The 20283-nt window shown below is 34.7% G+C and overlaps 1 protein-coding gene across 1 annotated transcript in view; it reads left to right on the top strand.

The window, feature by feature from the left end:
- LOC128233506 (hemicentin-1-like) overlaps positions 1-20283 on the top strand; it is a 52513-nt gene that overhangs the window by 26076 nt on the left and 6154 nt on the right. The window contains exons 5-9 of the mRNA XM_052947206.1: positions 8926-9237; positions 16705-17001; positions 17095-17391; positions 17542-17817; positions 19331-19630. Of these exons, the coding sequence (XP_052803166.1) occupies positions 8926-9237; positions 16705-17001; positions 17095-17391; positions 17542-17817; positions 19331-19630 (1482 nt within the window). The remainder of the gene's footprint in view (positions 1-8925; positions 9238-16704; positions 17002-17094; positions 17392-17541; positions 17818-19330; positions 19631-20283) is intronic.

The following is a 20283-nucleotide window of genomic DNA, read 5'->3' as shown; positions in this document are numbered from 1 at the left end:
CGCAAAACCCCAAGAACGCATTTCATTACTGGTGTTTTTTTTCATTCGGTAATAAATAACCAGATTTTATCGATACTGCACAATCCATTAAAAAGTTACATTCCTGGGCTGACACATTTATCTAATTATAAATTGTATAAAGTCTACCTCCTACTTCAGTTAAAATATGAACGGCACGCTGCGTTCATAACAATAAGTTCCAGTCGGACTTGGTGCTTGGAATTTTGCTTAATCATTTTGCACGCTTGCTACTGCGGATGAGTGAGTGTTCTGATGTTATTTTGCATCCAAGAAGGCTGTGACCGTCTTATGTTTACAATTTTATTTGGTGTTTTTTCCTTTTTTGCAATTATATAAACTGTACAAAACAAATGGCAAATGAATCATAATTTCCAAAAATGCAAAATGCAACAACAGTCATTTAAATAACACACAAAAAAACAAAAAAACATATTACTCGGTTCGATTTAGCAATGTGATACATGAACCATTTATTTTTTACATCATTTTTATAAACCATTCATTTGCGAATACACTTTTTCTTAGTCTTTTGTTACATTTTGTAGTGCCTTTTCCCAAGACATCTACATGTCCACACAAGGTTTTTTCCATTAGTATTTTTACTCAAACGTTACTTTTTTACTGATAAGTTATGGAAAGGACACTCTGACTCACCAACAAAATAACAAAATATGTTGTTTTCACAATTATTTCAAAAAACATATCTTCGATACTGACACTTTGAAGATGCGCCTTAGCGCATTATAACTGATGATATTTCTTCCATAATGCTTGACTTCCATTATCTTGCTTTTTTAATGTCTCCACCACTTTCAGTATTTTTCTGCTTTGACTCTTATCTGTGGACTGCCTATGGTCATCAGTATGGTCAATAGTGTAGATGGCAGAGGGGGAAGTTTTGGCGGCACTTATTGAACTTTTCCTTCGTGGAAATACACCAGTCTTCCTGAATGCGTGTACATGTATTAGGTTTTCAGCACAGACTCCCTTGTTGTATGCTTTGCTTGAGAATATCAGCGATGTTGTATCGTTTAATCTGCATTCCTGGATTTCTTCGCATATAAGACTGGCACTCGCTGTGATAGATGTTCTTGAGAGTCCCGTAACACACAGCATCGGGTTATGTCACATGAGACGTGTGTGATGGAAGGGCAAAAATACAACGTTGTTTGCTTCTCCCCATGCAGATAAGGTGAGGTAGATGTGTGATTGGTGGTCATCAAACAGGATCATAACGGATAGGTCCATTGTTGTAACATGCTTCATGCTTGAAGTGTTGCTTCAAGTACTCTATGAATACAAGTGAGTTCGACCAACCTGACTCTGTCATGGTATCACCTGATCCAGGGCTAGCCCAAGTCAACAATTCATGGTTCCATTTTATACCTGGAAAATAATAATATGGAGGATGTCTGCTGCCCGCCGCACTTCCACATGCTTTAATGGTCACAGTCGCCCCCCTACTTGATGTAATGGCCTGCGGTGTCATGCCTTTCACAGATAACATGATGGGGATTAAGTTCCATCATCAGCCCAGTTTTATTTCGATTCGAGATAAATTCATGATGATTGTCAAGATCATGTTTCCTCATCACCTTCGCCAGCTATCCAAAGTTCTTAAGTCCTCTGATGTGCTCTTAGCTCTAAATACTGATAGCTTTTGTGGCTTGGCTTACATCAGGGTTTCAGCCAGTAAACTATAAATAAGCAAACTGAGGGTATCTCTGCTTCTTCCGATGAAGTGTCATTGCCCAGTCGGTAGCGAGGTTAAGAAGCTCTGGCCCGGTGTAACCGTAGCCAATGCTGGCCATATATGTTTAATGTTCGGCTAACTGTCTCTCTTCCTTAGCAATAAATGTGGGTTGCTGACCTAAGCTTGGTAAATTCTCGTTTTGATTGGTCACGTGCTGCAATCCAAGGGTTCTATTACGTAGAGTTGACCTATGAAGCCCATACAGTATAGCTGCCTTGTACACAGACATCCCTAGTTAACAACATCCTTGTATGTTTTTGCTATTAGTTACTGAGGCTTCTTCTTCCCAGCCTTGCCAATGGTAGGTAACTGAAATGACAGACAAAAACGTTATACAATTTGGGGTCTCAATTGAATTAAATATTGGTTTAGTTTTATTCAAACTAAATCAAAAGTTTAGTCGAGAAGCACTGCGCATGTATGCTGTGAAGTCATTAGAAGATAGACCTCAACTGTCAGAATTTTAATATATTCATGAATAAATCCATATTTATTTGTTGAATGTAACATTTATGAATATAAAAGGTTTAAACCCCCCCATTTCCGATGAAATTCAATCTAAAATAATGTGTTACTTATTTTTTTGAATGTTTGAAGTTGGCGGAAAGTGCGAGATAATGTTAACAAAGGATACCGGAAGTTCTCTTCATGAACTAGATATTCGGTAACCACCGGTAATTCGTAAGGTGGGGATACATACTGAAAACTTAAATACCTATTATTGAGTTGAACAAATAATGCTACTTAGCTGGTTCTCAAAGCCTTAAATAACTTTCATTAGATCCATAACCACTGATAGGTGTTTTGAAGCACTATGCAGCTTTGCCGTTTTATATTGTTTCAGCTAAAATTTCAACTTGAGAACGCCATATAAAATTGAAACGGCTGCGTTTGAGGCAAAATGATGACCCTCTTTTCGTTGAATTTATGATTATTGATTTGGAGCGATTGATTACATTTTTATTTTTTTTTATTTTATTTTAAAATATGAAATGCTTGCCTCTTTTCACATGTACATGGGTTGAAATAAAACGGACTAGCAATTAACATATCTGTTCTCATCAAAATACGCCTAAGTACATCCTGAACGCAGCTTGCTGTTCTTAGTTTAACTTAACTTAAATTAAGTTTTAATACAATTATGCGTAATATTTATCGTCGACATAGGATGCATATATTCCAACCAGAACTTATTATTTTTAATTGTGCGTTATCGATAAAATCTGGCTATATTATCCCGCAGGAGAAACACCCAGTAATACAATGCGTTTTTAGCTCAGCTGAGCACGAACTGTTTTGACAGTGGACTGGCCTGTGTTGTAATAGAGGACTGTCTGTCGTCCGTAGTCGGTATTTTCCTTCAAACAACTTCTACTTCTAAACTACAAAGGCAGTTTCAACCCAACTCCACAGGATTGTTCCTCTTCGATGTTCCTCAACAAAACCACACACAATACGTTTGAAGATCGTTTCCTCAGAAACCGTTGGCAACATTTCAAAATAACTTCACAGAAATATTCCTGATGTGTCCCTTAATAAAATTCCGTCAAGCAATGTAGAACACTTTGAAAATCTTCTTCTTAGATACAGATTACCGGATTTCAAAATGATTTCACATACATATTTCTTATGAGATCCTTTATCAAATTCCTTCAATATGTATATGAAAAGCTACAGAAACAAGCTCAGTAGGCAAACTTTTAAACATAAACCCCAGAACACAAAAAAAAATCACGGAGCAACAGCACAAAACTCCAAATTGGTGTGTTAAAAACTTTTCACTATATGACTTAATGGAAAATCTTTTCGCCAGAAATAGTGATGAAACGATTATCGAGTACAATCGATTAATCGTCGCTTACAATGCTATGTCGGCGACAATCGATAGTGGTTGTCCAAAATCGATGTCGCTAATGTTACTTCTGATAACTACGTATTGTTTTGTTTTGTGGTAAAAGTCGAGAAAATGTATTTTTTTCTTTCAGATAAATTCTCTTTGAGTTCATTTTATTAAGGGCGGTAACACTCTTACACAAGTGCGGTGAATGTTAACACTTTTGCTTAAAAACTTACAACCTCTCCCAAAATTACAAATTAGTCTTAATTTTGTATATATTTCATACAACATTCTTCAATAACCTGTCTCTATGATGTAGTGGGTCCGGTCTTTTCTGTAAATACCGGGGATTCCGGCATGATGCATTCTGTTTTTAAAACCGTTTTTGGTTTGGTTTGTAATTAAAAAAATTTTGAAAGTTTTATGAAATTAAGATGTTCTAATTAAATGTTAAATTTAACAGGTTCACAAAAAATTATTATGCATTGACATGAATAAAATATTAAGATAACTTACATGTTCCAGTGGGCAGCATTTTGCAGTATAATGTGCAATTATTAAGTATATGTTGTGTTGTGATGTTTTATGTTTTTTGTTTAGTTGTTAAAAGACAGAAAGAGGTTATGGAATTTACATTCTGTTGCAAAAAGCATGTCTATAGCATCACACGTACTGAATCCAGGTTTAACCATTTAAATGCTCGTGCTACTATGTATAAATAATGTATTCCTTACTGATATTATGAGCTTTCAATTATTGTCCGATAGTAAATCGAAATGCTTGGTCCGATTCGATTCGATTATCGATATCAAATGGAGTCCGATTTTCAAACACTAGCCAGAAACAGAATTAACATTTTACATTTCAGAAACCGCTGACTAGATTTCAATATAATTCCACAGAATTGTTCATACGGGAACCCTTTATCAATTTCAATCAATTTTTGTTCGAATCAAACATGTCCGACGGAGGGCGGCTCATTTTCACAATATGACTATAGTAAACGTTAAAATCTTTTCCTCACTAACCACTGGCAAGATTTCAAATTTTTTTTTTAAATCATCTCTAAAACTATTTGGACTTGGGTGAATCATTAACCAAGATCAGCGTAAAGGGCATCGTTTGCCCTCTTTAGTTGTTTTTGTTTTCGTTATTTCACTTCCGATGTCGAAGCATAATGATGTTGTTCTTATTACTGATGTGCTAAAAAAAACCTTAATATTGGATTTTAGAAACCCCGCGGTATATTCCAGAAGCTGGGAAAAAATAACACGGGCATGTAAAACCCAGTGTTTATTTCTACAAAAACCGCGGGTGAGCATCTTTGCGGGTCATTATAACTAAAATCCAAAAAGGGAAAGAAAACATTTGCAACCAAAATACACGAAAGTCATATCTAAGAGAAGCCTTCTATCGAAAATTGGCCTGTATTCGGCTTCATCTTAATTAAAGGATTCAAGAGTTTGCAAAATCCGGGTTCTGCAAACAAAAAGAGGAGCCCAACAGCCCATCTTCTACAATATTTTTCTTACAATGACAATGACGTTCAAAGAAATTTAGGTTTGTTTCCTGGAAAAGTCAATGCATCTGCAAAAAGTACTAAAACAGTAAAACTACGGTCGTTCGAACAAGCGGTCGTTCGAGAACCGGCGTTCCCGCGAGGTCGAAGCTTGGTCCCGAACTTTTTTCTTTCTATTTTCATATAAAATATACCTACGCTGCATCGAAACCTAATTATGTCGAGGAGTCGAGCAATATACTCGGTCCCATGTACACAAATCATGCACAAAACCTTATGGCTCCCTCGAGGTAATAATTTCACACTTTTTCCCGAACGCGTGTTCCAAAATAAACAAACCATTGCTAGGTATTAAAAATTTTGCAAGTTGTAAAAATTGCAATGACAGTTGAAAAACAATTTGATAAGGTGTGAGAAACGTTTAACACTGTTAACGCATGACCAATATTAGTTGATATGGGCATTTTAGAAGATAACTATGCGAAGTTAATGACGAGAAGTTAATTGTGAGAAATGTAAATGAGTAATAAAAAATAAATAAACATAACCATATCGATCCGACATCGGAATCTCTGAACAGTATTCCTTCTTGTCACTCTGCTTTGCAATATGGCAATTTTGTAAATTAATAATTCTATTTATTCATTTATTGATATTTCTTTTACATTTTGTATTTAGTATACATACAGTATACCACAGCCTTTGAACATATGAGCGATTTCCACTACGCAATACATAATCAGTGTCTTAGTAAACAGACGACTGCAAACTCAAAATACACTGAAAGGTATTTCATAACAGACTGGAGAATGGAAATCGGGTCGTTCGAAACATCGGTTCCCTCGATGTTTAGACGCGGTCCCCGGTGACCTCGAGCGATCGCAGTTTTACTGTATGTTTATAAGACCATTTGATCTAAGGTCTTAATTCATACCTGTAATTAAAGACAATTCTAAATCCTCCTAAATAAAACAGGACACATACCCCCACTCTACTTTAAAATTGATAGCATATTAAAAGGAATCAGTATTTCATGAATCTGCACTGATGCTTGGACTATGTTCATTCATTCACAGGTGATGCCTGTGTCTGGTTACTAAGCTAGTCGATAAGATTCCTGTTGTTAAACCCACCTGAGCACGCAGCTATTTGGATCGGTCCGTACGTCTGTCAACAATTGCTTGTAATACAACTTCTATGAAATTTTTAGGCCATTAAGATGAATACAAGAAGCTTACAAGTGTAGATTGACCTACAAAACAAACCAAAACATCTCCATTGGCCTACAGCAACAACATCAAAATGGCCTACTTTCTGTTTCACGTTTATAAATCTATCCGGAATATCCTTTTCCTCCAGCTGTATAAAAGATATAGCAAAAACATATTTTCTTATTCTTCAATATATTCTGAGTAGCATTTCCATAATATGCTGATGGTTTTATTGTAAAATAAAACAGTTTTTAGTATGAATTATTAAAATAAGTCATTTTTAAAGTAATTATTCTTTTGTTATTTTTTATATTTCTTAAGTTTGAAAAATAACATTGTTTTGCCCAATATTGAATTCAATTGAACTAATCCACTGTACAGATTTGTACATAATGCAATCTCTTGCTTACATAATCACTTTCATCGTATATAAACATGCTTTTGAAATAGTTGTTTATAAGGGAAACCAGTGTTTGTGTACTTCAATAATAAAATACACAGTATACAGTGTACATGTATTCGAATGACATAATTGTTGATAATACTGTAATTTCGGTGAACTCACTTTACAGTACTTGGTGAAGGCCCAAATCCGAACATTTAAGGATTTGATTTCCAAATATCTCGGAAAAACATTTGTTGCAATAGGTTTACATTTTGAATAAAACAATTAAGAAAGTACAAGTTTACAATCTGATGAACTTTATGTCAGAAATCGATTATTGACAGTAAGTTACCTTTCCATTTTGTTAGGGAAGGCACAAATACGAAACACTGTACACGGTTTTTCTTGAATAAAACACGATTTTTAAAACGGTGTGGTTATTGACCAAAGAATATAAAAACATATGAGTGTTTTTAGTTTAAACTGAATGAAAAAATCCCACATCTTATACATGATACGAATTCCAAAATTGCGTAAAGAATCAAAACACTAATCAAGCAACGGAATTTATTATAAAGTGTTCTTTCATGTTTTGTCTTTATTGTATTATATGCTATTTATTGTCATACATTATAAATAGTTTAAATCAACAAAATAATTATATCCATACTGTTATATTCATAGAATATTTCAACTGAAAGCTATACTTAATTGAATTTAAGCAATGGGGTAATACAACTATTAGCATTGACCGACTATATCGAACACATTTGCAACCTTTAAATTCATCAATGCTTTTATAACATTTATTTTAGGAACATAAGCTTAATTTTTTTTCATGGCAATTTAATAGGAAATATAAAGTACTTCTCTAGTTATCCGTGAAAAAGCACAGCTACTTTTGTAGTGAGGTTCCAGTGTTTGTATTTGCAATGACACAATGCCTGAAGGTAATATGTTGTACTCTTTTTTCTTCAAACATTATATTTATAAATATCTTAAATGCAGATCAACATAAATCATAGGCAACAAAGATGTGCATGCGCTCTGTGGAATCACTCCCTTACGCGCTACAATTTGACCTTTAACAATAAATGGCCTTTTTAGAAAAAAATACGCAACGAAAGAAAATGAAAACTTCGCGGGTGTTGCTAAAGCAAGTGTCTGTATTGACATTGGCATAGATAAAAGAATAATTAATCATCGAAGATAAACGTGTGTTTTGACATGTTTTCGGTATTGGAGTCCTTTTCGGATTACTCCTGTAACCAGTTATGGGTACATAAATGGGTGAAATGATTATATATTATGAAATATTTTTTTATAATATTGGAAAACAAAACATTAAGCATATTGGGCTCTTATAATCACAACCGTACGGTCACGGGTTTTAATTGAATGAAAAGCGAGTGTGAAGATGAAATCAATATATTTCCAGTCGACTCTTTTGTTTCAAACTGTATCTCAGTACAACCAATGAGTAAATGCACGGGGAAAAAAAGAGTCAACATTATCAGGAAACGACCTCGGAATAATTCTTGGAATACTATTGCAAAACGAGCAATCGAGCATACTATGCTCATTTTATCTAATTTTATCAACGATCGTACGACAAAATGTCGTAGATCATTGATGTCAATTGAATACAAAACGTGTGCGAGAAATGAAATAAACAGACCGAAAGTAATATTTCCAGTCGAACATTTTGTATCTCATTACAACCAAGAATAAAAAGTTAGTGTGGGGATGAGCGCCAACAGATCGGTTTAAACGCCAGGAAGTGTTTGCTTAGTTTCAATTGACTGTAGCAAGGCGGTTACCCAAATATTATCCGATTGCGACATACTGATATGTGTTTAATGTTTGTTGTGTGGTAGCGTTGTGTCTTTTGTTTGATATTTGGCTATAATCATTTTTTAAACAGGAATTATTTTAGTGTTATGCTACTTGGATGTTCTCTATTGTTTACTTGCATTAATCCAATGCATTTAAAATTGTGCCAAACTATTTTAATGAAAAGTGTACATATCATTGCATGCTAATTTCATGATTCATTAAAGGAAGCATTTGTAAATAACGGACATGTTGATTAAAACATATTCTGTCAGCAGACATTTAAAAGTATAATAAACTGATGCACAAAGGAGATAAATTTTGCTAAGCTATGTCGTGTTCAACCACAAGTTCACTTATATTTAGATCCTCCATCGACACCTCTATTCAGAGTGGCCAATGTGGATGTTGGTTCCGGCATCAGAATCTTAACCGACAGCACACAGACTGTTAAATGTACCAGTTTCGGCAACCCGTCACCCACTTCGAGCGACTTTACTTGGAGAAAGGGCACCAATGTACTGAGCATGGGTTCAGTGTTGAACTGGCCGGGTGGAATCAAGATTGGTGATGAAGGCAGCTACACGTGTATTGTAGAAACAATTATGACACCATCCGACCAAAGTAAAGTCGCACAAGTTGCTACGAGTTTTTCAACCGTAGAAATCACTGTACTTTGTAAGTAACACGTTTATGCTTTCATAACGTTAATCAACATACATAATGTATTTAAAGACTAATGAAAAAATGTAATCATATTATTGTTACCCCGATCCGACAAGAAAGTTTCGGGAACGGGATGTTATTTTGGTGTTTTCCGTCCGTCCGTCCTTTCGTATGTCTTCAGATAATGTTCAAAATTGACCAGAATGTTCCACTTGATAAGATCCCAATTGATTTAAAACAAAGTTTTGTGATGTCAAAAAGTTGTTCATTAAAATTATTGTATCTAGAACCATTTCATCTGAACCATATCTTGGTAGGAATTTGATAATCATAGAAGTACTTCAGGTTTACGCATAAGTTTATTATTATTTGTTTTATTGATAAGTTTTCTCAAGTTATTGTATACTTTGAGAAGATTTACCTTTTGCGATTTATCTTTATTGAGGATAGTTGGGGTAAGAGAGGATTGTGCACTTAAACTGGTTTAAATCCCCAGTAAATTTACATTTTACTGACCGTTCCAAGGTGGTACCTAACAATCCTTGATAAACACACCTAGATTTTTATATATAGTATGTATGCACTGTGCTGCTTGTGGAATGCTGTGCTGTTCTTCCATGCTTCTTGTTTGTGATTTTATGTTATATGTCTTTGGCTTTTACCCAGTGCCATTAAACCGGGATTATATTTAAAAAATTTGCTACTGTGCTTGATTCTGTAGCTGTTCGCATAAATATTAGTCACAATGTTCCCTTGATCAAGTCTTAACCGCTTGTTACAGTGGGTCGCATAGGGTAAAACCTAGGTTACAAGGTCAAATAAAAAATATCTAAATATTTGAAACACATTAGATTATTATTTTCGTTCCACTTTTCATTAATCTTTGTCGGTTTGTTTTCCTACCCCTTACTAAACTCTGAAAATACTGAAATTTAGCCTTTCGGACATCTTAGATTGTTTTGTCAGAAAACATATCATGGTAATAATTGGTCAGTGGGTCATATCGGTTTGGAAACTAGGATACTTGGTCTAATCTCTAACAAATATTTATCTTGAAAGCAATATGTCTTGTCTAATATTTATGAAACGTATTAAGAATTTGTTCCTTGATTAAATCGATAACTAGTCTAAAACTGGGTCACATGACTTCTGAAACTAGATTTCTAGATTAAATATTTCGAAATTCATATCTTGAAACAAATACTGTCATTTACTGTGATCATAATGTAAACCTTGATGTATTTTGGTGGACTTAAAAATGGTACATATGCATCAAAATCTAGGTAATTAGGTCAACACGTTGAAAAATCAAGGCAACAAAAATATGCAATATATAGGCTCCAATTTTTATGTAACTAAATAGGAATATTTGCACGAAGAAACCTTGGTTCAATTTGAAAGTAGTTCACATGAATAAAATACTAAGTCACTTTATGGAAAATTACTGAAAACAAGAATGTAACCGTGTATTTAATAGCAGAAAGCGCATACATAATATGAACTAAACCTCTATTGGCTTGAAGTGTTTTGGCGGACACTTTACTTTAAGTTTACTTAATGACTAAGTTAAAACATACTAGGAGTAAAAGGGAAACGTATATTTTTTTGTATATGTTAATGAAACGTTTTAAATAACAACAAGTTCTGTTGTTGTTAGCGATTTATTTATTATATACAAAACCATCTACAATAATAGTGTATTCAGTTTATATAATGCATTACTATATATTTTATATGAAGTTTGGAGTTATTGTTCTTTATTAACTTAAATAAAGTTAGTATGCGTTTGAGATCAAATACACCAACACATTTGAAGAATATGTTACAAACAGAAAATAATAAAAAAACAAGAAATTTCTTTTTGAAAAAGCTCTTGTCTCCTCTTTTGTGTGGTCGTATCTGAGAAAAAAATAATGATGGACATGAAATTTGTTATTTTGGACTGGAGACGAACAAAAACAGTGAAGATTGGTTTATTCACTCGTATTAAATAATGAATATCTACTGCGACCTTGACCTTTGACCAACTGATCTTAAAATCTATAGGGGTCATATATTAGTCATGACCAACTAGCATACCAAGTATAAAGTTCCTGGGTGCAAGCGTTCTTTATTTATTGAGCAGAAACGAATTGTGACGTACAGACTGACGGACTGATCACAAAATAAATAGGGGTCATCTACTAGTCTTGACCAACGTGCATACCAAGTAAAAATGTCCTTGGTGCAAGCGTTCTTTAGTTACCGAGCAGTAACCGTTTCTTCACCTCAAGGTCAAGGCGACCTTGACCTTTAACCTACTGATCTCAAAGTCAATAGTTTTCATTAACTAATCATGACCAACGACCATACCAAGAATGAAGATCCTTGCTGCAAGCGTTCTTTGGTTATTGAGCAGAAACCGTTTCTTAACCTCAAGGTCACGGTGACCTTGATCTATGATCTACTGATCTCAAAATCAATAGGAGTCATTTACTAGTTATATCTAACTGGCATACTAGGTATAAAGTTCCTTGGTACAAGGATTCTCTAGAGATTGAGCACAAACCATTTTAATGCTTAAGGTCACTGCCAATTTATCGTTTTTTTACCTGAAGGTAACCTTGACTTTTGACCTTCTGATCTCAAAATGGGTCATCTACTAGTGTGAAGTTCCTGGACCCAAAGGATCTTTACTTATTGAACGGAAACTGTTTCTCTACCTCAAGCTCATGGTGACCTTGACCTTTTACATTGTGACCCCAAAATCAATAGGGGTCATCTACTAGTCATGACCAACTTGTAGTCTAAGTACGAAGTTACTGGGTCTAAGCGTTCTATAGTTATTGAGCGGTAACATAGCGTGACGTACAGACTGGCTGACGGACTGACGGACTGATGGACTGACGGACTAACTGACGGACAGGGCAAACACAGTATGACTTTGTCTCCCCATGAATGGGGCAGACATAATGATCACATACCAATAATGTTGCACTTAAGTATATTTCAAGCAGGGGTATTTATAATTTTAACTAGAATTAAATGGGCAAAAATCTAATTATGATGGAAAAACATGGCAAAACATTTACTCAATTTCTAATAATAACCAAACAAAACTCCCTAACCAAAAACATTAAAGGACTGATTCATTGTATATGAACAATTTGTAGCCAGGCAGCTCTGGCAAATTGGCTGCAAAACATCTCAGTGAGAATACAGAATACATTCTTATTTGTTTGTAAATAATTTGTGTTTGAAATGACAAAACTGACAATCATCATGTCTAATGATCAAAATTATCTTAATTTCAATTCATATTTTAAACAGCTTGTAATATGATATCTGTTTTAGACCTATGACAGTTAAATATGCATGTACACATGTATTTCTTACAGATCACCCGCAGTGTCCTTTTTGCTTTGCTTTTTGATAAAAAGGTTGTTGTTTTTACATCCGATGGGAAATAAAATTGTATGAATAAATAATGTTAAAAGTTTCTAGACTTTTAAAGGCCCAATATGTTATGACCTCTTATAACATTTTTAACATGACGTATATTCTAAATTACGCATGGAAATAGTCAAAACCAAATTTCCATATCATGGGACTTTCTTAAAGACCAAACACATGAAAGATTAAACTTATCAAGGTGTAATTACAAACAAATGACTTCGAACCCACACATAATATTTCAATCCACATGGTGATCTAAAAAGAAATGATAAATTGCAATTACAATCAACATTCAACAGAGCTGAAAATATATTCTAAATTTAGCACCTATATAGCATATACAAAAAAGTAAACAAGTCAGTCATATTGTTGGAACACACCCAAATGAGAACCCAGTGAATAACTATCAGCTGAGCTGAGCTAAATAAATCACAAGTGAAAGAATATAAAGCAGAAACAGAACAGTATTCGATCAATAATGCATCGAAACAAGCTGCATCAAAGGGAATATAGTAGTTTGCACTGTAACGGTATATGCAGCAAATTCAATATAGATGAAAAAGATAATATGCCTATGAAAGGTTCAAGAACATTAAGGCCAGATATGAGTGTTATTATTTAAGGAATGAATTGCGGGCTTAATGTCATTATCGGGGTATGAACGCAATTGGGCTTGTCAAAGTGTGTGGAGTCCGAAATACTCCACGCGTACTTTGACAAGCCCAATTGCGATCATAGTTCAAAATTACTTATATTTACACCAATAGTTCATTATTTCGTTCAAATATTGTTAGAAATATACTTCATTTCATTTAAGAAAACCTTTCAGTAACCCTTGCCTGCCCATTCTGTAAATAGAACGACCCGACTGTAACCGGAAGCATTTTATCAAATGACGTCACAATAACGCGGGAAAAGATTAACCACTTGAAATCCCTTTTTAACACATATGGCAACTATATATTTAAAAGTTAAAATATTAACACTTTCTAAAATGTTGATATATATTTTACGGGACCTGCTGACACAATAAAAACAATAACAAGATCAATATTTTTCATGTATACTGTAAGCGATGAATTTCGATCCGAACATATCCGAAGATGTTGCGTTCATCGATTGATCAACGCAATTGCCGAAAGGCAGTTCATTTAAGGAATGAAAGTTGAGGTGTAAATATTATGATTCTCAAGATAATCAGAGATGTGATAAATGTGAAGAAGGTAAACAATGCGTTGAGGCCCGTGATGTGCCCAAGTCTGAAAAGTCATGGCCCTCCTCTCACGTGTAAGATATATTGAAAACAGTCGGTTTGCTAGTATGGGTCGACGATTTTAAGGCAATGAATAATAGTAGTATTTTTACAATTTGACGGCAAAACAATTGTGATGTTTCTGTCACAGTGAAGTGCAATAACCCATTTGGGATAATTATCAAACAGGTACAACATGTGTTGACACGAAACTGCGAAACAAATAAAATAAAATATTGATTTAGAGGTTAATTAAGTGGTGCATAGTCTTGCGAAAATGGAATTTGAAGGCAAAGAAAACGTTTTGAATTTGACTCATATCGTAGTCCAGTACCTTGATGTTTTTGCCTTATTTGTTCATACAAATCACTAATTGAAAATGTTAAACCATAGCCATATTCCAACGTCCGATTAGTAATTAATCCCATTAATGTCAGACATATTTAGTGACGACTTGTGAAAAACGGCTGAATAAATGAAGAAGTCCCTGAAAACTGGCCATAACACATAGTAAAGCATTCATTTCAAACGTTTACAATGGTCACTTCACACCCAGAGACTCAGTGGTACATACACAAAAACAGAGTGGCCGCGGGACCCCGTCAGGTGCACTCTGACATTAGCGAAACGGCATGTTTATACATTCAATCGAAGTGTTCCGTTTGAAGAGTTCTACTAAAACATGTTTCAACTTCACGGGAAAATAATTCCGATATTTGATATCATAAAACACTGTCACTCTGATAAATTATATGAGACAACAATTTTATGGGAATATTAAATACATGCTATTTATTGTTTTAGTTTTATTGCGAGCTCCTGTGCGGAGAGCGAAACATAGATGTATAACAATGAATTTGCGTGCGAGCGTCAGTGCGTGCGCCCATCCGTCTGTCAATACTGAACCTTATTGTAGTACCAGATGTTCTTGCAGAGACTGTAAGATAATTCACTTTTTCCAATTATCATTTCATCCCTAAATGTCTATTTTTCGTATGAAGTCTTGCATCAAAAAGTATTTAATATAATCTAATTATTTTATCTGATTATTTTGTCACGAATTTATTTGTTATCCGTGTTGATAACCAATGCCCTGGAGATGTATCAATGTTAGCGCATGGTATATACATGCCACTTATACGGAATTAATTACTTATATCTTAATGATTATAACTATTACTATCATTATTATTATTATTATAACTATTATTATTATTATTATTATTATTATTATTATTATTATTATTATTATTATTATTATTATTTTACGACTTCGAAACAAGGAAAAAAAACGACATTGGAAGTTCTTGAGTTATATACTTCTACATATCCAAATTGATGGAGCATAAAAATTTTTTGCTATACAATAACCGCTATATATTGGTACAACAGCTTAAATACTTCATAATAGGTCTAGGTGACTACGGCTGGAAGTCTGAATGGGAACGAATCACGCAAGCCGAGAGAGGCTAGGCTGACCGGTTGTATTAAGTGTATATACAAAATGTAATAACATTTTGCTAATGCTATAGTGTCCTATGGCCTACCCTTGCTGGAATAGCCTGTTCATCAAAGTGGAAATAACCCAGCAACTACTGTCTGCATTTAAATTATCCTATTGCCAATAGTCAATGCAAAATCCGCAATACAATCTGCAACGTTCTGGCAATGCATAATGCAACTACCAATTGTCAATAGCCAATGTAAAATCTGCAATTTCATGGCAATGCAACGTAACGTAATCATGCAACCACCAATTGCCAATTGCCAATGCAACATCAGCAATCTCCTGACAATGCAACGCAACAATGCAACCACCGGGATGTTAAGTATTAGGACGTTCCCGGCCTTGAAAAATATACATGCAGCATCCTCATTCAGACTTTGTAATTCCGGCAACAGGCACGTACTTAAATACAACGACGCTACAGATCTTTATTTATTTTGGACCATTATGACAGAGCAAATGAAATCAAATTAAAAACTGTACGTTTTATGTTTATAATATTGAATACAAGGTTAAATCCAATATAACGTTATCGGCAATTAAAGGGGCTGTCTCACAGATGATAAAATAGCGAAAAAAAGAAAATTGTCGGTGAATGTCATAAACTTGGCATCGATGTGTACAATTTACTAACTGAAATACCACATAGTTTACAATTAATTAAAGTTTAGCAGTTATTTCGTATTTTTCCATTAAAAAAGATAACTTGGTATGTCTACCAGGTAGAACTCATTCCTTGATTGGCTAGTCGGTGTTATCACGTGATATTACCAAGGTAGGCCTATAATCTCAACTATGACACCCGTTTAGAATAAGTCTTATTAGCTCAGTGAGGAGAAGCTGGACTTCAATTTTAGCGATGCGGGTTCAAAACCCGGTCTCCGACACATTTTCTTTACATTTTGGCACTTTTTTACAACTATAATATCAAAGAGTAACACATTATATTAGATAATTGTCCTGAGATTCGTAACAGATAACAACTTTTTTGGTGCCAATCTGTGACACAGTCCCTTAACAATAGGAATAAAACTAAACTAGATATTTGTTTAAATATTCCCAAAAGGATAAACCTGACGTCTGAAATTCTTATCTTCACTGGGTTATTACACGTGCTTGTTTTGTTCTCTTAACATAGTGGGCACTGAATAAGATACTTATTAAGATTTGTCTGTGACTGATTTGTACTTGTAAGTTACTTTTCTTTGAGTTACTTTGACTAGTGCACTTAGTAATAAACCTCCTTTTCAACATTTAAAACTCTTAAATAGCTATTTCACTGCAGATCCTCCAGAATTGCCAACATTGTATTTGGGCAGTAGTTCAGGACCAGTTATACATGGTCCTTTGACGCTCGTGGTTCAGCGGCCATTCACTCTTGTATGCGATGCTTCTTCTAAACCTCCGGCCAACTTCTCTTGGGCAGTAGGAGTGAACACTGTCCAAGGCCAGCTGCTTCAAGACATGTTTACTACAAAGGTGAACACAATGAGGACGTGTACTGCAAGTAGTACACTTAACCCTACAGTAGGACCAGCCAGAACAATGTCTTCCTCTGCTACAGTCACAATACATATAAACTGTGAGTACTTTCAATGACAAAGGTTTCATTTAATGCACTTTGCTAGACTTTGCAAGAGCCTGATGTTTAATTTTTACGATGATTTCCATCTAGATCCCCCTGAAAATGTTTCCATCACGCACGGGTCAGTATCCGGAACTGTCATTCAGTCCGAGTTCAGAGTAATCGAAGGAAATGCGACCAAATTATACTGCAGTGTACAAAGTCAGCCGGCTTCGTCATTTACTTGGTCAGGAGCAGACATACACTCGCTTCGTAGTAATCTGGTATACAGCAATACGCTACAATCGCAGACCGGGGTGCTCTCATGTTTGGCGGAAAACAATATGACGCATGGTAACCAAGCTGTAAAAGGATCGGCGTCACGAAACATTTCCTTAAATGTTCTTTGTAAGTTGGTCTCTTACATTTCTTATGAATATATGAACTTTTTCTTATGCATGTCAACTAATCACATATCAGTAATTAATGCCATAAAAGGTTAGGTTTAATTGTATTGAATTTCTCCTATTCAGATAATTAATTCTATTGTATATCCAGATCCTCCAAAGCTGCTGACATTACACAGGATAAATGCAGTAGAAGGACGTTCGCTTTTGATTCAATGTCAATACACTGACGGAAACCCGATAGCAACAACGTTAACGATCACCAGAACAGCTGACGGCACCAGTTGGAGTGGAGAACACACAATCCAGTCAGTAAGACGCGCAGATGCCGGTCTTTACAGATGTACAGTCGAGAATTCGATGGATCCTACCGGAGAGGATAAACGAACAGGGATGGACACAGCGGATTTTGAGATTAACATCTGGTGTTAGTATCGATATACTTTTCTAGCTCACCGGATAGGCATTTCCGGTGATTTCAGCGGTGCTGGAAAAGTCTATCTGGCATCCCCTCATGCCAGATGAGTCACGCGCTGTGACGTTATACTTTTCATTTCTTTTATTTTACACTTTATGTAACCATAATTATGAGATTTCAATAGATGAGTTCCATAACTATTAACTTTACAAAAACACACCTACAAAACAAAATAAAATAACCCTAAAAAGACGTGATACTGAAGGAACTTCTTGACGTATGCAGTGAATAAAAATTACTGCGCGTCATGACGTCAGTTAACATAATCGCACGTGCTTATTGGTGAAATTCACAAAACTGCGCTTTTCTATGCATTTTTCACAATAAAAGTGTAATTTATGGTATGCTAGAAAAAATATATATCATGTGTGTCCGTTCCGGATCGAAAAATCCGACCCTCGGGCACGCTGCGTACCCGGTAACTAGGCAAGCCTCGTTACCTGGCAACGTAGGTGCCCTCGGGTCGGATTTTTCGATCCGGAACGAAAACACATGACAGATATTATTAATAATTGTAGATTGAAACAATGTTTTTAGATGTGTTTTTTTTTAAATAGTTCTAATTATACAAACCTATTATGTATTCGTTTCGTTTTCAGTCGAACCTCGATAATTCGAAATACGGTGTCGTCTTCCTCTCTTCTTCATCGATCTTGTATATACACAAGCTCTATCAATCAAAATAACATAAAACGTGTTATTTCAGTTAGTACGCTACATTCTAATTAATATTGGTGTTAAACTTTAAATAATCTTCCATCTAGTTTAGAACTCTCAATGGTCACTTTATATATATATATATATATATATATATATATATATATATATATATATATATATATATATATATATATATATATATATATATTGTGCTATACCATGTCTTCGAAAAAAAAAAACATTTAAAATAAGACATGTGTGTTAATTCCGTAAAAGTCAATGAACTTAGTCGAACCAGTTGGTTGTTTTTAAATTTGAACCTTAATAAATATTTATCGTTTAATCTGTGTGTGTGTGTGTGTGCGTGTGTGCGTGTGTACGTGTGTACGTGTGTGCGTGCGTGCGTGTGTTCGCGCGCGCGTGTGTGTATGTGTATGTGAGTGGTCTTTCTGTGTAGTTTTGTACGTTGTACTGATAATGACCAGTTGAAACAGTCATGAATTAAAATGTTTGGCTTATGAGCTTTTCCCTGTTGTTTTCATAGTAATATTCGGTTTAATTACATTTAAATGAATGTGTTGTATTTTCACAATTGAAGATTGATATTGTATTGTATGTGATGAGGTTTATAGAAATAGAGAACTCAAAGCTTACGATGAACATTGCCTGAATGGTGAATCGCGAAATCTGAATGCAAGTTGAATTGAGTTTGCGATTAAACGAACATTTGTACGAAAACAGGCGTTTAAATGATATCCTGTCAATAAAGTGTTTGCTTTAGAAGTGTATATGTCTTTTTCAGACAATACCTCGATCACAAGATTTGAAGTCAGCGGCAATCCAAACCAAACCATCGTTACCATTAATGAGTCGGACAGGTTTGTGGTCGTCTGTGGGGTCTTAAGCAACCCATATTCTACGATCAGATTAGAAAAAAATCACATGGGCACAACCCTTTTGAAAACAGAAAATGTTCTTGAAGTAGAATACTCAATTCAAAATGCCGTATGCTCTGATGCTGATGTCTACACATGTTCGGGTTTCAACAACTACACAGACATGGAAAATACGCCATACAAAGAGTTGCAGTTGTTTGTCCGATGTATGTATTTGGTAATAATGATTCATCGTTTTCAACAAAGTATCCAATACTCGAGTTAAAGCAGTTTATTCCATAGATTGCTATATACCAAATGTATTTGTATATAAATGTGAAAACTTTACTGATGTACTTTCATTTTCAATTGTATACGCAACATATCTACATATGACAAAGATCTTTAGCAGTCCAGAAGTATTACAGTAATGCCGATTGTCGGTCACTACACTCAAGTCAATAAATGTTATTATTTTACTTCACGTGACCTGTCTATGTTAAATTCTCATATTAATGACATAAGCCAATCTGCACTGTTACCCTGGCGCATATGAACGGGTTATATTATATATATTTCCCTCGTGTGGTCAAGAAATAGACGCTTGGAATTTCCAAAAGATCTTAGAAATTACCTTCGACAAACACCTTACTCCTATTTGATAAAACTGACTGTAAACTGATCGGCAAACTATTTTACTGATGTTTCGCTAGATTATTAAAGTCAGTTAATATACTTATGTTTGTGTTTGTTGAATGTCTAAAAGAAATGCACCAGGTTTTTTACTTGAAAATCCGTGTTGGAAGACGTAAAAATTTATACAGTAATACCATTTTAAAAAAGTTTATCATATGCCGTAATAATAACAAATGCTGAGTTA

The sequence above is a fragment of the Mya arenaria genome, chromosome 5 (genome assembly GCF_026914265.1).
Source record: "Mya arenaria isolate MELC-2E11 chromosome 5, ASM2691426v1".
In the NCBI taxonomy this organism is placed as follows: Eukaryota; Metazoa; Mollusca; class Bivalvia; order Myida; family Myidae; genus Mya; species Mya arenaria.
Note: the sequence above shows the minus strand (reverse complement) of the source record. Positions and strands in the feature narration are given on the sequence as shown.